Source organism: Muntiacus reevesi, chromosome 12 (genome assembly GCF_963930625.1).
Source record: "Muntiacus reevesi chromosome 12, mMunRee1.1, whole genome shotgun sequence".
Lineage (NCBI taxonomy): Eukaryota > Metazoa > Chordata > Mammalia > Artiodactyla > Cervidae > Muntiacus > Muntiacus reevesi.
This window is the reverse complement of record NC_089260.1, coordinates 16,066,389-16,092,673: the sequence shown is the minus strand read 5'-3', so window position 1 is coordinate 16,092,673 and position 26,285 is coordinate 16,066,389. Positions and strand designations below refer to the sequence as shown.

General features: G+C 35.1%; 1 protein-coding gene across 3 annotated transcripts in view; it reads right to left on the bottom strand.

Annotated features, from left to right (window-relative positions):
- Positions 1-26,285, bottom strand: part of VPS13B (vacuolar protein sorting 13 homolog B) — a 763,389-nt gene that overhangs the window by 420,077 nt on the left and 317,027 nt on the right. For all 3 annotated transcript variants that reach the window (XM_065903113.1, XM_065903114.1, XM_065903112.1), the window contains exons 21-22: positions 23,057-23,204; positions 5,341-5,468 (exon numbers count right to left, since the gene is read on the bottom strand). In XM_065903113.1, coding sequence (XP_065759185.1) covers positions 5,341-5,468; positions 23,057-23,204 — 276 coding nt within the window. The remainder of the gene's footprint in view (positions 1-5,340; positions 5,469-23,056; positions 23,205-26,285) is intronic.

Genomic DNA, 26,285 nt, shown 5'->3' with positions numbered 1-26,285 from the left:
GAAACCTGTATGCAGGTCAGGAAGCAACAGTTAGAACTGGACATGGAACAACAGACTGGTTCCAAATAGGAAAAGGAATACATCAAGGCTCTATATTGTCACCCTGCTTATTTAACCTCTATGCAGAGTATATTATGAGAATCGCTGGGCTGGAGGAAGAATAAGCTGGAACCAAGATTACCGGGAGAAATATCAATAACCTCAGATATTCAGATGACACCACCCTTATGGCAGAAAGTGAAGAAGAACTAAAGAGCCTCTTGATGAAAGTGAAAGAGAAGAGTGAAAAAGTTGGCTTAAAGCTCAACATTCAGAAAACTAAGATCATGGCGTCTGGTCCCATCACTTCATGGGAAAAATACGGGGAAACAGTGGAAACAGTGGCTGACTTTATTTTCGGGGCTCCAAAATCACTGCAGATGGTGACTGCAGTCATGAAATTAAAAGACACTTACTCCATGGAAGGAAAGTTATGACAAACCTAGACAACATTAAAAAGCAGAGACATTACTTTGCCAACAGAGGTCCGTCTAGTCAAAGCTATGGTTTTTCCAGTGGTCATGTATGGATGTGAGAGTTGGACTAAAAAGATAGCTGAGTGCCAAAGAATTGATGCTTTTGAACTGTGGTGTTGGAGAAGACTCTTGAGAGTCCCTTGGACTGCATGGAGATCCAACCAGTCCATCCTAACGGAGATCACTCCTGGGTGTTCTTTGGAAGGACTGATGTTGAAGCTGAAACTCCAATACTTTGTCCACCTGATGGGAAGAGCTGACTCATTGGAAAAGACCCTGATGCTGGGAAAGACTGAGGGCAAGAGGAGAAGGGGACGACAAAGGATGAGATGGTTGGATGGCATTACCAACTCGATGGACATGGGTTTGGGCGGACTCTGGGAGCTGCTGATGTACAGGGAGGCCTGGCGCGCTGCAGTTCATGGGTTCGCAAAGAGTTGGACATGACTGAGCAACTGAACTGAACTGAACTTCTCTGCAATCACCCTATGTGTTTTTTTCAGTCTAACTTTATTGAGGGTTTCGATGGCTAAGTCAAAAATCTCTCAGTAAAAGTTAAATTGCACTAGAAAATACATGGGTTATTTTAAAATATATTTGTATTGATTTCTAACATAATCTGATAGCGATAACAGACTAGACTCTGTGCAATTTAAAAACCTTTAGACTACGAAATTTTTGCACCTTGTTTTATGTCCCTGGATATGTTTCCAGTGTCTCCTAATTTACAGTCTATGCGAAGTTGAATAGAATTTATGTCTTACTATGGTGTTAAAATTATATAAATCTTAATTATTTTGAATTGTATCACAGAGCTTTTCAGGTCTACTATATCCTTCTACTTCTCTGAATATTCATCCTATTAATTTTTGACAGTATGATATTGAAATTTCAAACAAAGTCTTAATTTATCTACTAAAACAATTGTAATATATAGTGGAACTGTATGTAATCTTGTTCTGTATTTTCCAAGTCTCCTATCAGTGTGTTCTTATACTTTCATTATTAAAAAAAAATTTTTTAATGAAGAAAAATATTAAGAGATGGCCATGAAAACCTATTAAACACTGAGTCTCAGAAAAGAAACTAAGAAAACATACCTTTCCAACCACAGCTTTTAGTCCCAGTTTAATGAAATCAAAATACAACTAACTCCTGAGTACAAATGACTTAAGGTATGGTGCTAAAGAAAAACATGATATGTAAGTTAAAATGCTAGAAAGAGATCTAATAATATTATGATTATTCCTTTTTTACATGAAGTATTGTGTCATACTATAATTTAGAACCTCAGATGGAACTATAAATAGATAAGTTCATTGTTATTTATAAAATAATTATAGTAGAAATATGTGTGCTCAAGTTAGTTACTCATCTTAACTTACGAATCACTTCAGTATTCATATTTACTGACTACCACACAATAAACTGTGGAAAATTCTTAAAGAGATGGCAGTAACAGACCACCTTATCTGTCTTCTGAGAAACCTATATGCAGGCCAAGAAGCAACAGTTAGAACCAGTCATGGAACAACAGACTCATTCAAAAATTAGGAAGGGAGTATGTCAAGCCTATATACTGCCACCCTGCTTATTTAACTTATATTCAGAGTGCATCATGTGAATGCCAGGCTGGAATCAAGGTTGCTGGGAGAAGTATCAACACCCTCAGATATGCAGGTGACACCACCTAAGAGCAGATAGTGAAGAGGATCTTAACAGCCTTTTGATGAAGGTGAAAGAGGAGAGTAAAAAAACTTGCCTAAAACTCAACAGTCAAAAAACTAAGACTACAGCATCTGGTCCCATTACTTCAGGGCAAATAGAAAAAGTGGAAACAGTGACAGATTTTATTTTCTTGGGCTCCAAAATCAATCAACGATGACTGCAGACACAAAATTAAATGACGCTTACTCCTTAGAAGAAAAGCTATGACAAACCTAGACAGCATATTAAAAAGCAGAGACATCAATTTGCTAACAAAGGTCTATAGTAGTCAAAGCTATGTTTTTTCCCAGTAGTCATGTACAGATGTGAGATTTGGACCATAAAGAAGACTGAATACCGAAAAACTGATGCTTTCGAATTCTGGTGCTAAAGACTCTTGACAGTCCCTTAGACAGTAAGAAGATCAAACTAGTCAATCCTAAAGAACTTAACCCTGAATGTTCATTGGAAGGACTGATGCTGAAGCTGAAGTCCCAATACTTTGGCCACCTGGCGCAAAGAGCCGACTCATTGGAAAAGAGCCTAATGGGAAAGATTAAAGGCAAGAGGAGGAGGGCAAGACAGAGGATGCAGTGGTGGATGGCATCACTGACTCAATGGACAGGAGTCTGAGCAAACTCCAAGGGACAGTGAAAGAAGGGAAGCCTGGCATGCTGTAGTCCATGGAGTCACGAAGAGCTATATACACCTGAGCAACTGAACAACAAAATAAACCACAGATTACTCTTCAGAAGATTACCAATAACACATAACAAGATGATGGGCATTACTCATCAGAGAAAAGAATGCATATATTTTACTGGTCATTTAAATAGTAGAAATAATGTGTTAAATCAATCAGTAAAATTAGAGGAGCACAGAATGGTTAGTAAGGCATTATACAGAAACAGAAGAAATAAAGAAAACTTTATTTTCTTGTCACCACAGACCAGAGTAAGCTAAGAATACAGATTGAGGTTGACCAACTTCAGAAAAAGAATAAAACTGAAAAAAGAAAAAAAAAAAAAAAATAAAACTGAGATACAATTGCCCAGGTGTCACCCTCATTCCCATCAGCAACGTATCTCCCCTGAGATTAAAGATTTTATCGTAAGAAAAGCTGCATATAGTCAAGTGAAAAAATATAGTCATCAGAAGCAAAATCACACCTAATCTAGCTTGCTCTATCATGTGCCATGGTTAAATGTTTATACAAGGACTGGGTTATATACAATGGAAGAGAACATAAGGATACAGCCTTTTACTATAGACTAAAGAAAGTAACATTGACTATAAATATTCAGCAACATCTTAGGAGTACTGTCTATTTTCTGCTTCTATAATCAATCTCAATCAACGTAAGTGAAGTGAAGTCACTCAGTCGTGTCCGACTCTTTGCGACCCCATGGACTGTAGCCCACCAGGCTCCTCTGTCCATGGGATTTTCCAGGCAAGGGTACTGGAGTGGGGTGCCACTTCTTTCGCAACCCAGGCATTGAACCCCAGTATCCTGCATTGTAGGCAGACGCTTTACCATCTGAGTCACCAGGGAAGTCAATGTAAAGGCACTAAATATTTCCTGCATTCATGGAGTCTCACCTTCCTGTCTCATCTGATGCCATCAATGCATCAAAGGAACCACTAGAGAGGAAAAGAAGTCAGTCAACAAAAGGAGTTACTAGGATAATATTAACAACATAAGGCCTCATACTGGCAGAGGTTGTAGGACACAGCTGATACCTGTGGACAAAGACATGTTTCCTGCAAGCTGAGAGTTAAAACAACAACAAAAGAATAACAAAACATACTTTCTCTTTCCCCCTCTTCTCATAATTTTATATAAGCATCATGCTCAAAAAAGAGAGCCTGTAAAAGATTGCCAAAACCCAGGTTACCAGCTGTTGTATTAAACAGTACTTTAAATACAGTATACCCTAGAATAGCACTGACCCCTCGCAGCAGAAAATCAATAAACAACTTTACAGTCTACCCTTTGTATTCACTGTTCTGAACCCATGGGTTTAACCAACCACAGATCACAACGTACTGAAGTATCAAAAAAAAAAAAAAATTCATGTATAAATGGACCTGTATTATTCAAACCCATGCTATTTAGGGTCACCGTGTGAGTTAATCATATTCAGGGAATTGGAGATGTTTTTAAATGTTATTTCTAAAAAGTGATTTTTAACAGTTTTCATTATACTTATCAGATTGTATTATAGCTAGGCATAGATATTTGGATCACTTTTCTACACAGCATAACAAATTACCACAAACCTAGCAGCTAAGAACAGCACATACGTATTATCTTGCAGTTTATGTGGGTGAAGCATCCTGGTATAATTTTGCAGATCATCTACCTTGCTCTTTCTTGTTCGTAAGGTGGGAGCAATTCTCTTCTACAATTGTCGACATCTTGAACAGAAGTGGAAGGTCCCAATACTTAGATATTACTATCTGGTACACATAAAATTCTATAAAGATGCCTCTGTTATCAGTCTGTCATATCTTATTTCAAGACAAAAGAGTCTTTATGAAAACTTAAAAAAGGTTGTGGTACCCTTACCCAGTTCCTATTAAATGGAGATAAGCATTTAATTTTGTATTTTCATCAGTTAAAACATGATCTGGAAGATGTGTAATTCAGTAGATTAAATTATGTATTTTAAAGTGAGAAGAAAATTTAGTAACAATAGTTATAATTAATATTTTCATATTTAATATGAAATTAGGTAGGAAAAAAATAATTAGGTAATCCTTTTAATTCAATTTAAGCTTTTATTTCAGTACTAAAATAAGTATGCTATTGGTATATTGACCATTTAAAATATTTCAAATAATGCTTAAAAGAAACAAAAAATGAATTTTTAAAATTCAAATAACATTTCAATATTTGCATAATTTTGTAACTTATCAGGAAGAGCATATGTGTTTCACATCATTTTATTATTAATCTGCAAAGAGCACCAATAGTTTTCATTTAAATTGTGAAAGTGAGGTTGTAGACATGAGTGTCACCAGTGAGAAAATTTTTATTGATCTTAAAAGCACTGAAAATTAAAAAGAAAAAAGCAATCGAGAAATTAAACCATGGTATTTCTAACTTTCATTTTACCTGCAGTGTTAGACTCTTAACTGCATTCCATACTACTCCAATAAACTCTTTCATTCTTTCTTCAGGACTTCTACAGCCTTCAGTTATATTTAACACAGCTTTCACAGGAACTGACAATGGTCTGGATTCTAAGAATAAGAACAGGTAGGATGATTTAATAGAAACGTACCATGTAGTTTCACATAAATATACAGAAAGTATTTCCACTATTAGTTCTTCCCTTGTTTAAAATTAAAAAATATATGAGATTATAAAATATATTAGATCATATTAACTGAAAGAATTACTGATTTTTACAATTATTCCAAATTAAAAAAAAACAATTTGTTAATAGTTAAGACAGTGAGGATGACTTTTTCAGAGACTGATGACTGGAATGTTGGTTTGTGGAGTAACAGTAATGCTCTATTTTTTGAATACATGGATGTGTTTACATTGTGAAAATTTACTTAATTATAACCTAACAATCTGTTCATTTCTCAGTATGAAGTTAAAACATGAATAAAAATCTTATCGAAAAAGAAAACTGAACTTCCTTCATCCAGAATTAATAGAAAATGTGTCTTCCCAAATGTGAATTTTCCTGAGAATAAAAGCTTACTCACAGTATCTCTCAACTTAAAACACTGGTTTTGATAGTAGGCAAAAGAAGCACTGGGCTCCCTCGGTGGCTCAGACAGTAAAGAATCTGCCTGCAATGCAGGAGGCCCAGGTTCGATCCCTGGGTTGGGAAGATACCCTGGAGAACGGAATGGCTACCCCACTACAGTATTCTTGTCTGGAGAATTGCACGGAGAGAGGAGCCTAATGGGCTATAGTCTATGAGGTCACCAAGATTTAGACATGACTGAGCAACTGAACTGAACTGAACTGAGCAACTGACACTTTCATTTTAACTTTCAAAAAAACTGATCACATAAAAGCCAGGTAGATGTTACAAGAATTTTCTTCATCTAAAACAAAGAACTTAGAGAACTTCAATAATTTTTATAATGAAAATTTCAGAAGTCAAATAATAATTTATAACAATATATGTGGACATGTCTATATATACATTTTTATGTTACTGGATACAAGTAATTGATAGGGTGTTATTTTAAATACCATAAAATAAATGACTCAGATCTTGGTTTTCAAGACTTTTACTAAGCTAAATTTGATAATCATTGGACAGTCTGCAAAGTAAGTGCTACCACATCATCACTATGAGAATGGCAACTGCTATTACCTACTCATACTTTCCCTTTCCCTCTATTTGGTTCACATATTTGCATTTATAGCAGATTTAAAGTACATTAAGGGCATGCAACATAAACCTTTTATTCTAGTACTAATAATACCACAGCCTACCACATTACCCATATTAGAAACATTGAAAAAATGTTGTTTAAAAAAAAAAAACAGTTGGAGAGAGATCCATGCAGTTGGAGCATTCTAGGCAGATGGGAACAACACTGCAAAACATCAAGATGGGAGTGTACTTAGGATTTTCAAGAAGCCATATAAAAGCAAGGATGGCTGGGACAGAGTAAGAATGACAGATGCAAGAGACGAGGTCAGAGGTACCAATAGGGACCAAATCATACAGGGCTTACACAGGCCATGGTAAGGAGGTTGGGTTTTATTTTGAGGGAGACAGGATATAACTCTAAACACAATCTTGAAATTAATGGACATATTTTGAGAGAATTTCTCTGGCTACTGTGTAGAAAACAGTCTACATAAATATTAAAACAAGAAGACAAATTGTGACAGGTGGTAGTAGCAATAGAGCTAACAAGAATGGTGAATTTCTGTATTATTTTCAAAGATACAGCCCAACACAATTTACTGATGGATTAAAATTACAATAAGAGAGAAAAGTAAAGCAAGGGTAACTCCAAGGTTTTATATTTGATCAACTGGAAGAATGGCACTAGAGGGGAGAGGAAAAGGAAATATAGTTTTAGACCTATCAGGGGAAGATTTCTATTGCAGGTTCCAATGAAGATATCAAAGTGTCATATGGATAAACAACAAAAAAATGGGGAAAATATGAACAAATAATTCATACAAAATATAATTTGGCCAAAAAACTTACTAAGATATGCTCAATTTTCCTAATAATAAAATAAAAATTAAGGCAACAATCAAATATTCTTTTCAACTGTCATGTTGGCAAAAATTTTAAACTGTTAATTTGTATTTTTGAAAACATCTGACATTGTTGAAGCCCTTTGTTAGAATGTTTCATATACTGGGACTATAAGGATAGCTTGTAGAGTGAAATTACAAGACAGGATATTTAAACATGCAAGTTTTTCTACAAAGTAATTCCATTTCTAAAAACCTATACTACAGAAATACTAAAACATATGACTTGTGAGATTCATACCAACAATTTGAAAAATGTTTTGTATCAGCAGTATTATTTGAAATAGCGAAAAAAAGGGAGAGAAGGAAGGAGGAGAAAGGAGAGGAAGAAAATGCTAAGCAATTTATCTATTCATCAAAAAAGATATGGTTAAATTAACTTTGGAATACTTGTGATAAGGATTATAATTCAATCATTTAAAAATGAGGAACAGTTCAACATATGACAGAAACCATATTTTTGATACACTGTGAGGTGAAAGTATATGTATTTCTGTAGTACATTCCACATATGTTTTTAAAACAGTATGTGAGGTTGAGCATGTGTTTATCTATCTCATGAACACAGAGTTATAGTGAGGTAAAATATAAACCCTTGACAGAAGTTACCTTTGAAGACAATAAAATGGAATTGATGAGGAGTAAAAGGGGAGGAGGTTTTTAAGTTTTTACTGTATATTTCAGAATTAATGTTTTACAGCAGTAAGTCATGTCCGACTCTTTGTGACCCCATGGACTGTAGCCTGCCAGGTTCCCCTGTTCATGGGATTCTCCAGGGAAGAATACTGGAGTGGGTTGCCATGCCCTCCTCCAGGGGATCTTCCCAACCCAGGGTTAGAACCGAGGTCTCCCACATTGCAGGTGGATTCTTTACCATCTGAGCCACAAAGGAAGCCCAAGAATGCTAGAGTGGGTAACCTAACTTCCCCAGGGGATCTTCCCAACCCAGGGATTAAACCGGGGTCTTCCCACATTGCAAGTGGATTCTTTAGCACCTGAGTTACCAGAGAAGCCCTATTTTAAAATAAAACACACCTTAATTTACTTTCCACTCACCTTGGACCTTACAGTTATTCTTTTATATCTTAGCAGGTATGAGAAGAATACAGTGACATAAACTTATTGTAGAACTCTGCCATTTTAAATAACTAAATTAAATGTAGACCAACCACATCCAAGCATGCACACAGATGTTTACAGAAGCTTTATTCATAACTATCAAAACCTGGAAGCAACCAAGATGTCCTTTAGAAGGTGAGCTGCTAGATAAACTGTGGTACACTTAGAAAATGGATAATTATTCATTAATAGAAATGAGCCATAAAAACACATGGAATAAATTTAAATACATATTTATAAGTGAAAGAAGCCCATCTGAAAAGGCTACGTACTGAATGCTTCCAACTATGTGACAATCTGGAAAAAGCATAAATATGGAGATTATAAAAAGATTAGCACAGAAGTTAAGGAGAAAAGATCAACAGGCAGAGCAAAGAAACGACTCTGCTTTGTAACTACATTGAAACTACTCTGTATATCACTATATTGGAGGGTATATGTTGTTATACATTTGTTCAGACAGAAAAATATATTACACCATAAATGATCCCTATTGAGAAATATGGACTTTGGATGGTAATGATGGATCAATACAAATTCATCAAGTGTAACAACATACCACTTTGGTGGGGTTTTTTATAATGAGGGAGACTACACACGTGTGGGGCAGTGGATACATGAGAAATCTCTGAACCTTCCCCTCAATTTAAATGTGAGCCTAAAATTGCTCTAAGAAAATAAATTCTAAAAATATAAATAAATTTTTAAAATGCAGGCCAAATTTTAAAAATCCTTGAAATCATGGATACCACAGGTTTCCACAAAAGCTGCTTATGGTCAAATTTTAAAAATCTACTGATAGAGAATATTAATGTTGTATAAATAATGTTATTACAATTTGAAAATAAAACGATCTAATAAATGTTAATATTATCAAGCAGACTGGACACCATTACCTGACTATTAAGTGATACTTAAAGTCACTACACACCAAAAGCTGTATTTGCTGACATTGTGATTTAAGAAGTTATATGAGGTGTTGAAATCTCTATGTGGCTTAAAAGTGTTTTCCAAAGAGCTATGAAAAACATAATCAGTTTAAAAATCTCGTTAAGTAGAATGATCTGGCTATTATAAGTGTAAAAGCACCTATTTTAGATACACTAATTTTTAATCCATCATATTCATATTATCTAAAAGAAAACAGAATAGGAAGACAAGCTTGTCTTTTCAAAAGATAACTTTTTTGTAATTATGTACATTTTACAGCAAGCACAGGTATACTCTAGAAAACTGCCAATTTTGAACCACACTTTATTTAACCAAAATGTCTGTAACATCAACTACATGTTGGGGACTAATCTAATGTCAGAAGTTAATGATAAGTACATCTAAAGTCAAGAATACTATTCATGTTAAATGTTGCAATGTGTAATAAAAAGTTCATTAAGTTACTGTAAATATAGAGAATAATGATTAAAAATTAATAAGACAAGACACAGAAGATACAGAAAAAACTTGAAGATTACCAGATCTGAAACAAAGTGACTTTCCTTTTTTAATCACAACAAACCTATTGTTTCAGTTCTACCTTAAACATCATTTCCTGAGAAATGGTCACTGAATTCCCCAAATTAGATTTCGCCCTTCCTCTATAATCTCATAGAATTCTGACATCATTCTGTATAATATATTTAATTCTTCATGGTACATATAATGCGAACATTTGAATATTTGTTTCTCCAAAGGAAGAAGAAGAGCACAGTAATACTATACGGCAATAAATGCAGTGGTTACTAGTGGGACTTCAAAGATACATTCTAGATACTGCTGCCCCTCCCCCCACTAATCTTACTCTTTCAATGAGAAATGATCTTTATGTATATATTTATTAATCTAACACCAGCTAGATAAAACTGGCTGAAAAAGCATAAAGCTTGAAACGCCAAGCCACAGAAGTAAATGTCTGTATTTTTTGCCTCTATATGTCAGTCAATGATTTACATCAAAACATTCTTTAACCTTCTCATGGCTGACCTAGAACCTGGTAACAATTACTTAAAGTCAATATGTCAAAAACCTCTCTTCTTATTTTGAGGATTTAAGTAATGGTGTCAATGGTTAAGTGGTAACTCTGAGTATCCTACAGTATGTCTAGAACAATGGCACCAAATAATGACATTTGACACCAAATGGTTTACGTTCCTGAAGTTCAAAATTCTCATCATAACAAGGTTACTTAATGATACCAAGGAATCAAAAAACATTTGTTCAGTGATGGTAGAATTCAGTTCTCAGAGTAAGTGTTTCTCAGAATTAAGCTGCTTCTGTTCCAAGTTTCTATTATCTGTTGCATAAGAGTCTCAGAGAGGTGCTGTAACAAAAGTTGGCCAACTTTGGTATTTGCTCGATAAGGAAGGATGACTCCTAATGGGAAATTAAGAAAAAAAATTCCTATAGGAATTTTTCCTTTAAACATAAGACTTCTAACCACCAATTTATATAATTATGTACTTTATTCAGTAAAATGAATTCAGTTTTGGTAGTGCTAAAACCAAGACAGTATTCATTCCACTGAAAGGACAATCCATGTTTCCTATATTTATTTCATGTAGTGCCATGAAATAATAAGAGTGCCTTGCTCAGTAAGCATTAGTTGAAATCAATCATTAATATTTTAAAAAGAGGAAAAAATCATATGAGTATCTTCTTTAAATAAATCTTTCCCTAATAGTGTATTGATATTGTTTTTAAAACACACCTTTGTATAAGGTACATATTTATGATTTATAGTTTTATTTTTATTTAAAGTTTTAAATAATCACCAAGAAAAACACTGTGTCAATCTTTAGTTCCTCCTTTATATTATTGGGAAATCAAATTGTTCAGTCATGTATTTACTCCTAATTTTACTGGCCAAAGTCCTTAAAATGGCTCATAAATTCCTACAGGATCAGGATCCCCACTATCCTTTTGACTTCCCCTTCACTCCCTCTTCCCAGGACTTTCTGCTTCAGTCAGATTGTACTCTTTGCTACTTTTTGAAGGCAAGACTACTGGAAAAAATGCTATTGAAGAACACAGCAGAAGAGGAATCACACCACCTGTCTCTCAATCCCCCAATTCCTTAATCTGAAGGAGATCTCACAAGGATTTAGGGAATCACAACACAACAGGAAAAAAAGCAGATGTGTGTATCTTCTTATATTGCTATTCTTCCATTCCATTGGTGTGGCCTAGAAAACACTTGAAAATGCGATAAAGGAAAATGCGATCTCCTTCCAAGACTTAAGAAATACGGAAAATTGCTTAGTTCAATTCAATAAGCATTACTGAGTGGATAGTTTTGCTAGGACCTTCAGAAAGAAAGAAACTTAAGATGGAGATTATGTCTTTGAGGAGCTTACAGTGGAAAGACAGAAATGAATGAATAACAAACTTACTAAATGGATAGGTAGCACATACCTATTTTAGAAAATTTTATAATTATGTGGAGAAGGAAATGGCAACCCACTCCAGTATTCTTACTTGGAGAATTCCATGGACAGGAGCCTGGCAGGCTACAGTGCATGGGGTCAAGAGTCAGACACCACTTAGTGACTGAGCTTGCACCACAAACGCATAGCTACAGAAAAGAAGTTGTTAACTCACTCATAATCCTCATAATGACTCTGATGTCACTGGAAAGAAATATACTTCTTGCAAAAGGTAAGAAAAAGACAACCTGTTACCTCTCCCAAATATTTGATAAATATCCCTGGGTAATGTGGGAACAAATCTGAAAAGTTGCAGGATATCAATTTAAATCAATAAAAGATGGCAGAAAATAAGGTTAAGGAATGTGATTATTAAGTCCCTAAATAAAATAACTAAAGAAATAGGATATATTCATTCATGAAGCAATTATTTACTCAATTTGCTTAATGCCAGAAGTAGTTGTTAGATTCTGGGAATACAAATGTAAGGAAATCAGATAGAGTATGATAAGCATTACGAGGAATAGAAAAGAGCTACTAAGGTAGGGAAGCCTGGAAGACTGGCACAGACCTATTTTAGAAAGACTGAAAGGGGAAAGTTTCTTTACTGAAAGGATAACATTTAAATAAAAACTTAATAGTTATGAAAACAGCAATAGAAGCAATAGAAACAGAAGATCCCAGGCAAAAGATCCCAGGCAAGAAAAAGCGGGCAGTGTTTGAAGAAGTGAAAGATGATCAATGTAACACAAAATAACAAAAGATGAAATGAAAGAAGCCTACAGAGAGAGGATCAGGTCAAACTCTGTCAGCCTCGCTAAGGGGTTTGGATTCTACCTTAAGTGCAACAGGAAGTCACAAAAGCATTTCAAGTAGGGAATAAAATGATTCAATTTAGATTTTTAATAAGATGACTCTTGCTGTCATCTAGACAACAAATGATAAAATAATCTGGAAATGACCCTAGGGAGACTAATCAGGATACCCTTACATTATTCTATATAATTATACAGTTCTGACTAGGAAAGCAACATACAAACAGACTGAAACAAAAGACTAAAGAATAACTTGGAGGCAGAACAAACAGGCAAGGAGATACTAAAGATGAGCCCTGGGTTTCAGCCTTGAGCAACACTGTCAGTGGGGGTAAGGGGAGGTACAGAGTTACACAGATTTGATATAAGTTTGGCTTCAAGCACCTCTAAGATACCCAAACAGAGCTGTCCAGGGAACTGAACATGAAACACCTTAAAAAAAAGAAAAGAAGAAGAAGAAGAAAATAGAAGAAAAGAAGCAATAAAGCAAGTTAGTTAAAACAAAAGTAAAATAGAAAGATCATCAGTATGAAATAAATGTTACTATATAAAAATGGAAACAATGGGTTTTAAGTCAGCTTTAGAATGATTACAATCAAATAAACAAGAAAAAATAAAATTACACCGCAGTGTCAAAACCTGATAAATAAAATAAGCTTCACTTTGCTTGAAGTCTATAGCTTTCCTCTTAAAATGCAAACATAAAAGATGTGATCATATGTTTTATCTGAATTGCATTTTACCATACATATATACAGAACTTTCACGTATCTTACTTTTAGTCTTATAATAAGACTTAAAACTGTGAGATAGTTGGGTACACTTATTACCATAATATAAATGAATAAGTTATGGCTATCTGAAATTAGCTTAACATGGGATGGGAACTGGGTTAATACCACTTGTTTGTATCACTAATCTACTGGTTTTCCTACTATTCCTTCCTAATTCTTGATCTATATTTCACACTGATCATGGTTTTTGGCAACTCTATTTGGCATTGGGGTTCCTTGGTGGTTCAGTTGGTAAAGAATCTGCATGCAATGAAGAAGACCCCAGTTCAATTCCTGGGTAGGGAAGACATGCTAGAGAAGGGACAGGCTACCCACTCCAGTATTCATGGGCTTCCCTGATGGTTCAGCTGGCAAAGAATCCACCTGCAATGTGGAAGACCTGGGTTCAATCCCTGGGTTGGGAAGACTACCTGCAGAAGGGAAAGGCTACCAACTCTAGTATTCTGGCCTGGAGAATTCCATGGACTATATAGTCCATGGGGTCGCAAAGAGTGATTAAACAACATGATTAAACAACATTCACTCACTCACTATTTGGCAATATAACATTAAATAACCTGAAGAAAAAGTGACATCTACATAATAATGTTATTTTAAAATTTCTGGAGTTTGGATAATATATAAACCTTTAAGCAACTTGCTGTAAGAACTGCAATATTGCCTGAGACTTTTCATTAAAATATAAACTACATTTGATACTATCACTCCCGAAAGCCCCTTGGGAAATAATGGCTTTTGGATTCTGCAAGTCAGCGTGACATGGCATGCAAAATTGCATCTCATGCCGAGCCAACCAGGAAAATATATGTCATCACTATGTGACATTCAGAATTTCATCTGGAAACTATAATCTTGTTCTGACTGCAAAATAAGGGAAAAAAGACTGCATACAAAACAATTTGGTTGAATTTTTGCTGAATTCTTGCCAGTTTGTATAAAATTTTAGAATAACTCATTTCCAAAGAAGACCATACATTTGAAAACCTTTCCATGTACTTAATATCACCATATATTCTCAAAGAACTTCAATATTAACTGAAAAATTTTAAATTGTGTTATGATAATCTGAATTAATGGATCTGCTTAAAAACTGTTTATAATGAAACAGTTTCAAAATTAATAAATTCTGCAAGGTAGAACTGTATTTTCAAAACTATATATAACAGAACACTTCTCAACTTTGTTCCACACTTGGGTTGGGACATTTAAAAGCAAAGGAGTAAGGTATTGAGGACAATAATTAGTGAGTTAGTGAGTAAACTAACTCCAGTATCGATGTAGAATGTAAAAGTAACTTCTCAATATTTAAACAATTTACCTTTTATCTTCTCTGGAAAACAGCACTGAAATATATATAATGCGATATATAAAATAGGTGGGAACTTAATATATAACACAGGAAGCTCAACCAGGTCCTCTGTGACAACCTAGAGGGGTGAGATAGGCGTGGAGGGCAGAAGCGAAGGTCAACGGTAAGGGGGATATATGTTTATTTATGGCTGATTCACACTGTTGTATAGCAGAAACTAATACAACATTGTAAAGGAATTATCCTCCAATTAAAAAGAAATTTTTGAAAGCTATCTCCTCTGACAAAATTCAGTGAAGTCTATTTCTACTTTCAAAGTAAAAATGAGAGTTAAACTTGGACATATTAAAAGAAACCATATATAAATTTCCTCTTACTGTCTCAGAAAAATTTAAAAAAAAAAAGCCAAGGAGGCTAGGAAACAAGTATTTTTTTTTTAAATTAAGTATGAAATAATGACTGGTCTAATTCTTGAGAATTGAGGTTTCAAGAAGAAAAGACATTATGAGAGTGCTATACAAACCATAGTGCATTTATATATAAAAATTAATAAACCTAGTTTGCTTAACAAACTTAACACATTCTCGAAATGAATCAGTAAACATTAGAAACATTCTTCTGGACACAGTAGGACACACTAAAAAAAGTATAAATTACATTTTTTAACAGAGATGATTTACTGGAAGACTCCTCATATGAACACTAGCAATGCCAGAAATTCAGGTATGCAGTTGTGCCAAGTGAGTAGTGCAATTATCAGGCATGTCCATAAAAGATCATCAGCAAGTGATCAAGGGATGTTCGTTAAACATAAAAATCAAATGTTAAAAAACTAGTCTATATTTAGAGCCATCTGGATGATGGCTAAAATATCATATGATCATCTGGCAACTATTGGAATCCTTTAGGAAAGTAAGCTTACAAACTGTCTCATTATAAATTACTGCCCAGAATAGCACAGAATAATTTATTACCCAAGGTAGCACAGAAACAACGTATAAGTTAATGTGACTATTAAGTAGAATTTTTAAATCTACAGACTGCTAATAGTTTTTCCCACAAATTCGAGGTTTACAAATAAATTCTTACAAAGTAAAAAAGGGAAAAGAGATATTTAATAAATCTTTATTTCATAAGCTCTGATTACTTTCTGATTAATATTTTAAATTTATTTTATGTTAAACATACTTCATTAAATAAACTTTATTTTATTTTAAACCTTTCTCTATTCCATAAGGGGAAATTTTTTGAGACCAAATTTTACCTGAGACAATAAAATCAATTACACATTATGCATTAGTGTGTATTCTCACGCTTTAATATTTTCCTATGAAACTAAATGTCTAATTAATCCCAAAGGAATGGAATTTTATGCTAAATTACATGATTAAAGTGAGCAACTTCTAACATACATAAATCCACAAAAATATATTTCTTGTACATGAATACTAATTCCACACTATAATTAGGAACATATCTGCTCAACATTCAAGCTTAATCATATTAAGGATGACTTAAACAGATTTAGATGAATTACTATATTGGTGCGCCCCATTTTACTGACAATCAAAAATTATTACAAAATTAGAATCCAAAATATATCAGCACCTTCAGGAGCAACTAGTATTAGAAAAATTAGAAATGTCCCTCCTTAAAACCATCCTACTAGTTATACTGCCTTGGACAGAATGATTTTTTAGATGAAGGAATTTCAAGCTTGGAGTAAAATGTTAAACTGATAAACTAATAAAAAAATTTGGCAATTGTAATATCATGTTCTATTTTCTTATAAGGAGCATATTCCTTGTATATGAAAACCAAGGAGCTTGCCTTGAAAAAATTATACATTTACTAATCTCTTACATTCTCTGAAGCAATGCAAGGAAACCACTACTTATCCTGCATCAATACTTATTTGCAGAAAGACAATTAACTAAACTGACATATAATGATATATAGTTTATCTTCTTACCTCTTTCTCAGAGTAAGTGGCAATTCTCTGCTAAATCTTATACCGGCTTATAAGATCTTATATTCTACTTTATCTGTAATCTCACTGCATAAATTATTATAAGATTTACTGTAGCTCTAATTTTTTCTTCTCTCCCATTTGCCTCACTATAATATTGACATATCCAAGTTTCAGTACAATTTTCTCAAAAGAGTAGTATACACAGGCTGTCTCTACACATTCAACTCCCATTCATTCGCTAAAAACTAAAGTGCCTCTGGCCAACAGACATTGGTCAATTAGTTTTTCACCTTCATTGTTCTTGGAAGTATTTAAGGAGTCAAATTAAAAGTCCTTCTATTATTTTAACTGTGTACTTACAGTACTTTAGACATTAGAGGTACAGAAACGTGTAAGATGAAAATGGCTAGTATTTTTTAAAGAGCTATCATTTATGAAGGATACTGTGTTTTTTAAAGTTTTCATCTCCATCACAGACATCAGACAATTTCATCAGGAATTCCAAATTAATGGTCATAACATTTCCCAAATACAGGATAGACAGATGTCATAACTTTGAATGGTTTCCTTGTCTTGAAGGATATATAGATTCTCTAGAAGATTATTTAGAATTCTGTGATATTATCTTCATGTGAAACATGCTTTTATTTTGACTTGGCCTGCCCTACGTCCCTATATCACTGCAATAGAGCTGTTCTGCTGTCAACACATTTCCAGACATCAAGTACATGTTCCCCCTGTAGCCAGCTACTTAAGTCAGGTCCATTCAAATTGGAAGAGGATGTGTGCTTCTTGATAAATAATTAAAAAGCAAAATCAAACCCAGTGCAGTATCACCAGACCTTGGTGTTCACGTGCCAGAACTGAACACCACGTGTATCACGTGGTGTTCACGTTACATAATGTGTGTAATGTGTGTGTGCTAAGTCACTTCAGTCATGTCTGACTCTTTGTGACCAAACGGACTGTAGCCTGCCAGGCTCCTCTGTCCATGGGATTCTCCAGGCAAAGATACAGGAGTGGGTTGTCATTTCTTCTCCAGGGGATCTTCCTGACCCAAGAATCGAACCCACATTTCTTACGTCTCCTGTGTTGGCAGGTGGGTTCTTTACCACTAGTGCTACCTGGGAAGCCCTCATAACTTGGGAATGAACTTAAGACCAACTTTGAACCTTAGGTTGTGAATACAAAAACAAAAAGATTATTTTAATAAGAATTTAGGCATAAATTGACAGAGCTACTTGTAAAATTCAGTTAAATAATTAAAATGTGCATTTCACAACACTGTGAATACACATCCTCAACACATGACAGGGTTATGTCCTGATAAACCTATCATAAAGTGAAAACATCTTAAGTTGAAAATGCATTTAATATACCTAACCTACTGAACTTCAGAGCTTAGTCTAGCCTATCTTAAATGTGCCCAAAAGACCTGTATTAGCCTACAGTTAGGAGAGGAGATCAGTCTTGGGTGTTCATTGGAAGGACTGATGCTGAAGCTGAAACTCCTATACTTTGGCCACCTCATGCGAAGAGTTGACTCATTGGAAAACACCCTGATGCTGGGAGGGGTCGGGGGCAGGAGGAGAAGGAGATGACAGAGAATGAGACGGCTGGATGGCATCATGGACTCAATGGACATGAGTTTGAGTAAACTCCGGGAGTTGGGGATGGACAGGGAGGCCTGGCGTGCTGCGATTCATAGGGTCGCGAAGGGTCGGACATGACTGAGAGACTGAACTGACTGACTGACTGACTGAGGAAAAGTTACCTAACGCAAAGCCTATTTTTTCTAAACTGTTGAATATCTCATGTACTTATTAAATAGTGTACTGAGAGTAAAAACCAAAATAGTTGTATGGCTGTGAGTCTATTGGTCCTTTATTCTGGCAGTTAGAGGGCTGACTGAAAGGTGTGGCTCAATACCCCTGCCCAGCATTACCACAGAATTCTACCTCAAATTGCTAGTCTCGAAAAAGATCAAAATTCAGATTCAAAGGACAGCTTCTGTGGAATGCATGTGGCTTCACACTATCATAAAGTCGAAAAACCTTAAGTCAAAAACTACTGTGAGGAGGGTACCGTCTCCACACTTAACACAACTGAACTGTACACTTAAAAAGGTTAAAATTAAGATCATAAAAGTAAAACAAAAACAATAAGAAAACAGATCTGTAAAAGCATATGAAAAACTTAACAAATTCATTATAGTTTATGATACAATGTAAATAATAATTAAAATCATGGTAACTACATTTAGAAGTAGGCACACATTTAAAGGACTCAATTTTTAAATTAAAAGCAATATAGGAATTGTCTACTCTAATTAAAAATAAAATAGAAAGTTATTATTATTTTTATTTTGTATTGGGATATAGTCAATTAAAATGTTCTGATAGTTTCAGGTGAACAGCAAAGGGACTCAGAAATACATATACATGTATCCAATATCCCCTACACTCCCCCATCCAGGCTGCTAGGTAACACTGAGTAGAATGCCATGTGTTATATCCTAGGGCCTTGTTGCTTATCCATTTTACATAGCAGTGTGCCCATGTCCATTCCAAACTCCATACATATCCCTTCTGCCAACCCTCCCCACAGCAAACATAAGTTCATTCTCTAAGTCTATGAGTCTTTTTTCTGGAAAACAGAAAATTCTGAAACATAATTCTAAGCAAAGAAAATGATTAACACAGAGCATTCTCAACAAAAAAGATAATACCAACAAGGTTTCCAGAGAACTGAAAATGGTGGGCATCCAAAGAGCACGATACATTGGTCATAAAGTAGAAATGTTATATCCAGAGCTTTTTACCATCTATACATGCCCACAGACCGTAAACAAGGCAAACACAGGCATTATTTTGATAACTGCTAATTGTATGGCTTCCTAGGTGGCACAATGGAAAAGAATCTGCCTGCCAATGCAAGAGATGTTGGGTTCGATCCCTGGGTCAGGAAGAATACCTGCAGTAAGAAATGGCAACCTGCTCTGGTATTCCTGCCTAGAAAAAATTTCCCGGACAGAGAAACCTAGTGGACTACAGTCCGTGAAGTCAGAGAGTCAGATATGACTAACCACTCATATGCACACAAACAATTTTTATGCTAGTCTGAGTAGCTGGAAATATAGACATCATTAGCTATAATGAGAACATCTACAGGATATGTAAAATAAGCGTTCCAGAGATGAGAGAACACTAAAGACAGGAAATGCATATATCCATATCTACAACTCAAATGCAAAGAACCACAACTCAAATGCAAAATCTAACATTTAAAATTTGCAATAAAGAATACTGTATTTGTATTTGCTTGATCACATGGTAGTTTTACTTTTAGCTTTTTAAGGACCCTCATACTGTTCTCCATAGTGGTTGCAACAATTTACATTCCCACCAACAGTGCAGGAGGGATCCCTTTTCTCCATACCCTCCTCATCATGTACTGTTTTGTAGACTTTTTCAAGGTGGCGAATCTGACCCGTGTGAGGTAATATCATATGATCCAGCAATCCTACTCTTCAGCATATATCCAGAGCATAATTCAAACAGATAATGCACCCCAATGTTCACTGCAGCATATATACAATAGCCAAGACATGAGAGCAATCTAAACGTCCACTGACAGAGAAATGGATAAAGAAGATGTAGAAGAAAATAATGCCATTTGCAGCAATGCAGATGGACCTGGAGATTATCATTGTTAGTGTGAAGTAAGACAGAGAAAGACAAAAGTTGTATGATATTACTCATATGTGGAATGGAATATAATTTTTTTACTGAGATAAATAGATTTATTTATAAAACAGAAACAGACTCACAGGTTTTGAAAACAAGTTTATGTCCCCACAAAAGGGCAACATGTGGGAAGAGGATAAACCAGGAGTCTGGAATTAACACACATACACTGCTACATATAAAATAGACACCCACACGACCCACCATATATAGCACATGGAACTGTAATCAGTATTCTGTAAATAACTTGTATGGTAAAAGAGTCCGAAAAAGAATGATTATATGTATACGTATAACCGAATCACTATTTGGTACACCTGAAACTAACACTGTAAATCAGTTATGCTCCAATAAAAATTTTAAAGTAACTACTTAAAAATTTTTTAAAAGAATAATGTGCTGTTTATGTTTTCAGATTCTAAAAACTAATAATTAGTGATGAGAGATTTTTGTTTGAGGTTTCTCTTAAAATATTAATTTCTTATAACTAAATGGGAAAGTGTAATAAAGCAAAATTGGGGCTTCCCAGGTGGTGCCAGTGATAAAAGAACATGCCTGCCAAATGCAGAGGACTTAAGAGACACAGGTTCAATCCCTGGGTTGGGAAAGATCCCCTGGAGAAGGGCATGGCAACCCACTCTACTAATCTTGACTGAAGAATTTCATGAACAGAGGAGCCTGGTGGGCTACAGTCCATAGGGTGGCAAAAGTTGAACACAACTAAAGCAGCTTAGCACCCACAAGAGAGCAAAATAAACCTCAGATATTAATATCATTCATGAATTGATAGGCAACTGATGAAATGTGAATTTATCTATAAAACTTCTCCATGCATAGTGAATTCATTCTAAAATCTAGGATATTTTCTATATAGTTCTATGTCATGTAATTTCATTTAAATAAGTATTTTCTATCATCTTTACTCATCCTTAACAATTACTTCCATTATTATGTGGTTTAAAGAACTGGACTAAACATAGTAAAGCAGGAGGTTAATGTGCATATAAAATTAAACTTATCAACTGATACTTAACGGAAGCTGATATTTATAAACCATTATGTAAATTACCAGATCAAGAGATTTAAAGTATCAAACTTAGCATGCTATCTAAAGGAAATGTCTAATTTTATATTAAAAAATCAATCGAAGTTAAAGACCATCTTCCTATGATACAAAAAATAAGCATAGTCATTTTTTATCAATTGGTAAAAAAAAATCTCAACAGACCAAAAGGCTTGTGAATACTGACAGGTGGAAGTTGAATGATTCCATAAAATAAACATAACATCCTATTTTAAGAAACATAACAGAACACAAAATAATAGATATGAATAAAACTCTACAGAAATGTATGTTAGCATTTTTACTGTTGTTGTTTTTAAATATGGTAAGGAAATGAACTTTTCCTGTAAACAAATACTAGCATGAACCTTCTTGTGTATATGATCATATTTTAAATTTCTCAAGGGGAGCAATCATGTCTTATTAATACTTCTACCCTCAAAATCACTTACAACAGAGTCTGGCGCATTATAAATACTCAATAAGTGTTTTTTGATTATTTAAAATATAAAATCTTTTTTAATATGGTTGAGGATTTACGAGTTATATGGAATAAAGCTGAATATCTAAGGGATAATATTAGAAATTTAAAACACTACTTGAAATCACCAAGTGGGTTTTTTAAACTGCATAAAAGGAAATAAAAGACAATGTTTTATGGAAGAATATTTATGCTTTATATTTGTATAGCTCATCTAGCTAACAAAGTAAGCAAAGTGGGAGGAAAGAAGATTGAGATGTAGGGTGGACTGCAAGGATTCACTTTAAGAAGAAACATACTACTGGGAGACGATTCTCCAAGGGTCTTTTTTGTTTTTGCCTGTCTTGTAAGTACAAGCAGAGAGTACCCTTGTTCCCAATGATAATTTCAAGGATATCTGTACAGTGTACAGCCTCATAAAACAAACATATTGTCTTTCACCTGAGCAAACAGCAGATTTCCTTACAGTCTTGCAAGATGCATATAGAGCCTTTCTCCCCCAGAGAAAATCCAGGCATAGCTTCTACCCATTTAAAGCTTGAGGTTTCCCCCAGAGAAAATGCAGGCATAGCTTCTACTGATGTAAAGCTTGAGGCTTCTCTCCTGTAACATAATCCACTATATACAGGTATCGTTTAGCCCTCTTTGTGCCACCCTGTAGGAAATACGGCTTAGGGCAGGGACACACACACCCACAGAAACAGGCTAATACTTTGGTAAAACTGCTAATGCTATAGATAATAAAGTCCTTTGTCTCTATTCCAGGAGTCTTGTGTCTTTGGTCAGCATTCATGAAATTATGGCCTAGATAACTCCTTAGCTAAGAGGGAGGGTGAAATCACAGATCCTTTATAGTTTTGACACATACCTGTTACGGTTTTTGTTTTTACAGGGCTGCTGGCATATTCAGATGCCTGATATGACTGCTGCTTTGCCAAGGGTGCACTTCCAACAGACACCTCATCCTCCTTCCTTCTGCTAACTGGCATAACAAGAGGAACAGCAATCACAGGCTGCTGGAGAGAGTCACATGAAAAACTGAATTATTTACTATTTCTTAAGTGTAAACATAGCATCACTGTAGAAAGTCCTTCACATGTTGGGGTCGATGCTTTACTATTTTTTTTTTTTTTTTTTTTTTACTTAATAACCACCCTTAATCTCCACCTTCAGAGATAACCATCCTTAGCATTTTCCCCTGTGTGTCCACATATTTTGTTTTCAACTGAAGGATAATTGAGGTACTTCTTTACATTACTTGATGTGCACAAGACAGTGAGTTGATATTTCTGTATATTACAAAATGATCACCATGATATGTCTAGTTATCATCTGTGACCACACAAAGATACTGTGACATAACTGACTCCATACTCCATGCTATATACATGGGGCTTTATTATTTTAAATCAATCAATCTCTCTTGCCCTCCCTTTGCATCACTGTCTCTCACACATTCCCACAGGGACACTTAATAATTTCAATTCTCAATCGGAATTCTGCACAAAAAAACAAGAGTGCTTGGAAATAATTAAAATTTAACGCAAATTTTACTAAGTTGTATAAAGATAACATGGTAGAAGCAAATTGAAACTAAAATTAACTTTGAAAATTATGATCACTAGAAAATGAAAAGTTATCCTTATAAAATCATATTCAGGGAAATATTTACATAAACTGATTATGTACATTATTAATAAAGACAGCCCAACTTTGGGAGAATTGCTAAAAATCTATTTTGTCTGACAAAGTGATATCCACAGGATATTTAGAAAGCACAGAGAAACATCTATAGTTAGAGAAAGCTGGAAAACATTATGATCTTATACTGAATGCCTGAGTGCTGATCTCGACAATAAAGCAGCTGTTTCATCTTTATTCACTGAAATAAAGTCTGATGTTACTGCTGATGACGCCCAATACAATCTTGTCAGATTTTTGGCAAAAAAAAAAAAAAAAGAAGAAGGAAAAAAAAAGGTATTTTTAAGTCTGCTGTAGGATCAAAGATCAATGTTGAACTGAGTGGAAAACAATCATCAAATGTTGGGTTTCAGCCACAAATTGAGAAGGAAATTGCAGTTTGGGAAACAACAGATGATAACTGTGATACAGCTGCATCAGATGATGAATCTGGAGGGGGCTGTTAGGCAGCAGTGTGATCTAATGTCATGCTCAACAATACTACAACATCCACACTTTTACAAATCCAATTTCAAGCTTCACCAATTTGATGCTTATTTAATATTGCTTAAATTATAAATTAATATTTCAATGAGAACATATGCACATTATGTAACCACATGATATAATGGGAAAAAGTCAAATCATGTTACAAACTATGACTTTGATTAAAAGGACAAGAAAATTGATAAACAGAAAATGAACAAATTACAGTCATTGTGGGAAACATCACAACATAGAATATCTACTTTCATGTTAAGTATTTAGTCAAACTGATAATATTTATACAAATCTAAATAGGAGATAGTATTTAACACCTAGATGAGAAATAGTGAGTCTAATTTAAACTTATTCATCTATAAAATAAGGGGGTGGAGATGTCTACTAGAAAATCTCTTTATGCTCTAACATTTAGTGATTTCATAATCCTTTGAATTCCCTGGCCATCATTTATAAGCATGAAACATGATGAAGCACTCTAAGAAGTTACAATCAAGTTTAGAATCAAAATTAATATATAATAAATAGAGAAAAATTATGTGCTATATAGTGTGATATTTAACTCATGCATAATAGTCGAAGGTAAGACTAATGGAAGCTATGGTATTGTAACTAACCAAAACAACAACAAGAAAATCTTTATGTTCGTGGTTGAGACTGTGGGTGCAAGCTTCGCTGATGGCTCAGTGGTAAAGAATTTGCCTGCCAACGCGGGAGACAAGGGTTCGATCCCCAGGCCAGAAGACTTCCTGAAGAAGGAAATAGCAACCCACTTGCCTGGGAATTACCACGGACAGATGAACCTTGAGGGCCCCAGTCCATGAGGACACAAGAGAGTCTGAGGTCGCAAAAGAGTCAGACACAACAACAACAAAAAGACAGGAAAAGGCCAAATAAAAACCCTTTCGAACAAGAGAGTAAGGCATTTACATGTCTTACACACAGCTATATGCTTAATATCTACAGCGATTAGCGATGTCAAACACAAATCCTCCATACATTTCAGTTCAGTTACTCAGTCGTGTCTGACTCTTTGTGACCCCATGAATCACAGTACGCCAGGCCTCCCTGTCCGTCACCAACTCCCAGAGTTTATTCAAACTCATTTCCACTAAGTCGATGATGCCATCCAACCATCTCATCCTCTGTCATCCCCTTCCCCTCCTGCCTTCAATCTTTCCCAACATCAGGGTCTTTTCAACTGAGTCAGTTCTTCACATCAGGTGGCCAAAGTACTGGAGTTTCAGCTTCAACATCAGTCCTTCCAGTGAACACCCAGGACTGATCTCCTTTAGGATGGACTGGCTGGATCTACTTCAAGTCCAAGGGACTCTCAAGAGTCTTCTCCAACATCACAATTCAAAAGCATCAATTCTTCGGCGCTCAGCTTTCTTTACAGTCCAACTTTCACATCCATGCATGACCACTGGAAAAACCACAGCCTTGACTAGATAGACCTCTGTTGGCAAACTAACGTCTCTGCTTTTTAATATGCTGTCTAGGTTGGTCATAACTTTCCTTCCAAGAAGTAAGCGTCTTTTACTTTCATGGCTGCAGTCACCATCTGCAGTGATTCTGGAGTTCCCCAAAATAAACTCAGCCACTGTTTCCCCATCTATTTGCCAAGAAGTGATGGGATCGGATGCCATGATCTTAGTTTTCTGAATGTTGAGCTTTAAGCCAACTTTTTCACTCTCCTCTTTCATCTTCATCAGAGGCTCTTCAGTTCTTCACTTTCTGCGATAAGGGTGGTGTCATCTGCATATCTGAGGTTACTGGTATTTCTCCCGGCAATCTTGATTCTAGCTTGTGCTTCATCCAGCCCAGTGTTTCTCATGATGTACTCTGCACAGTAGTTAAATAAGCAGGGAGACAATATACAGCCTTGATGTACTCCTTTTCCTATTTGGAACTAG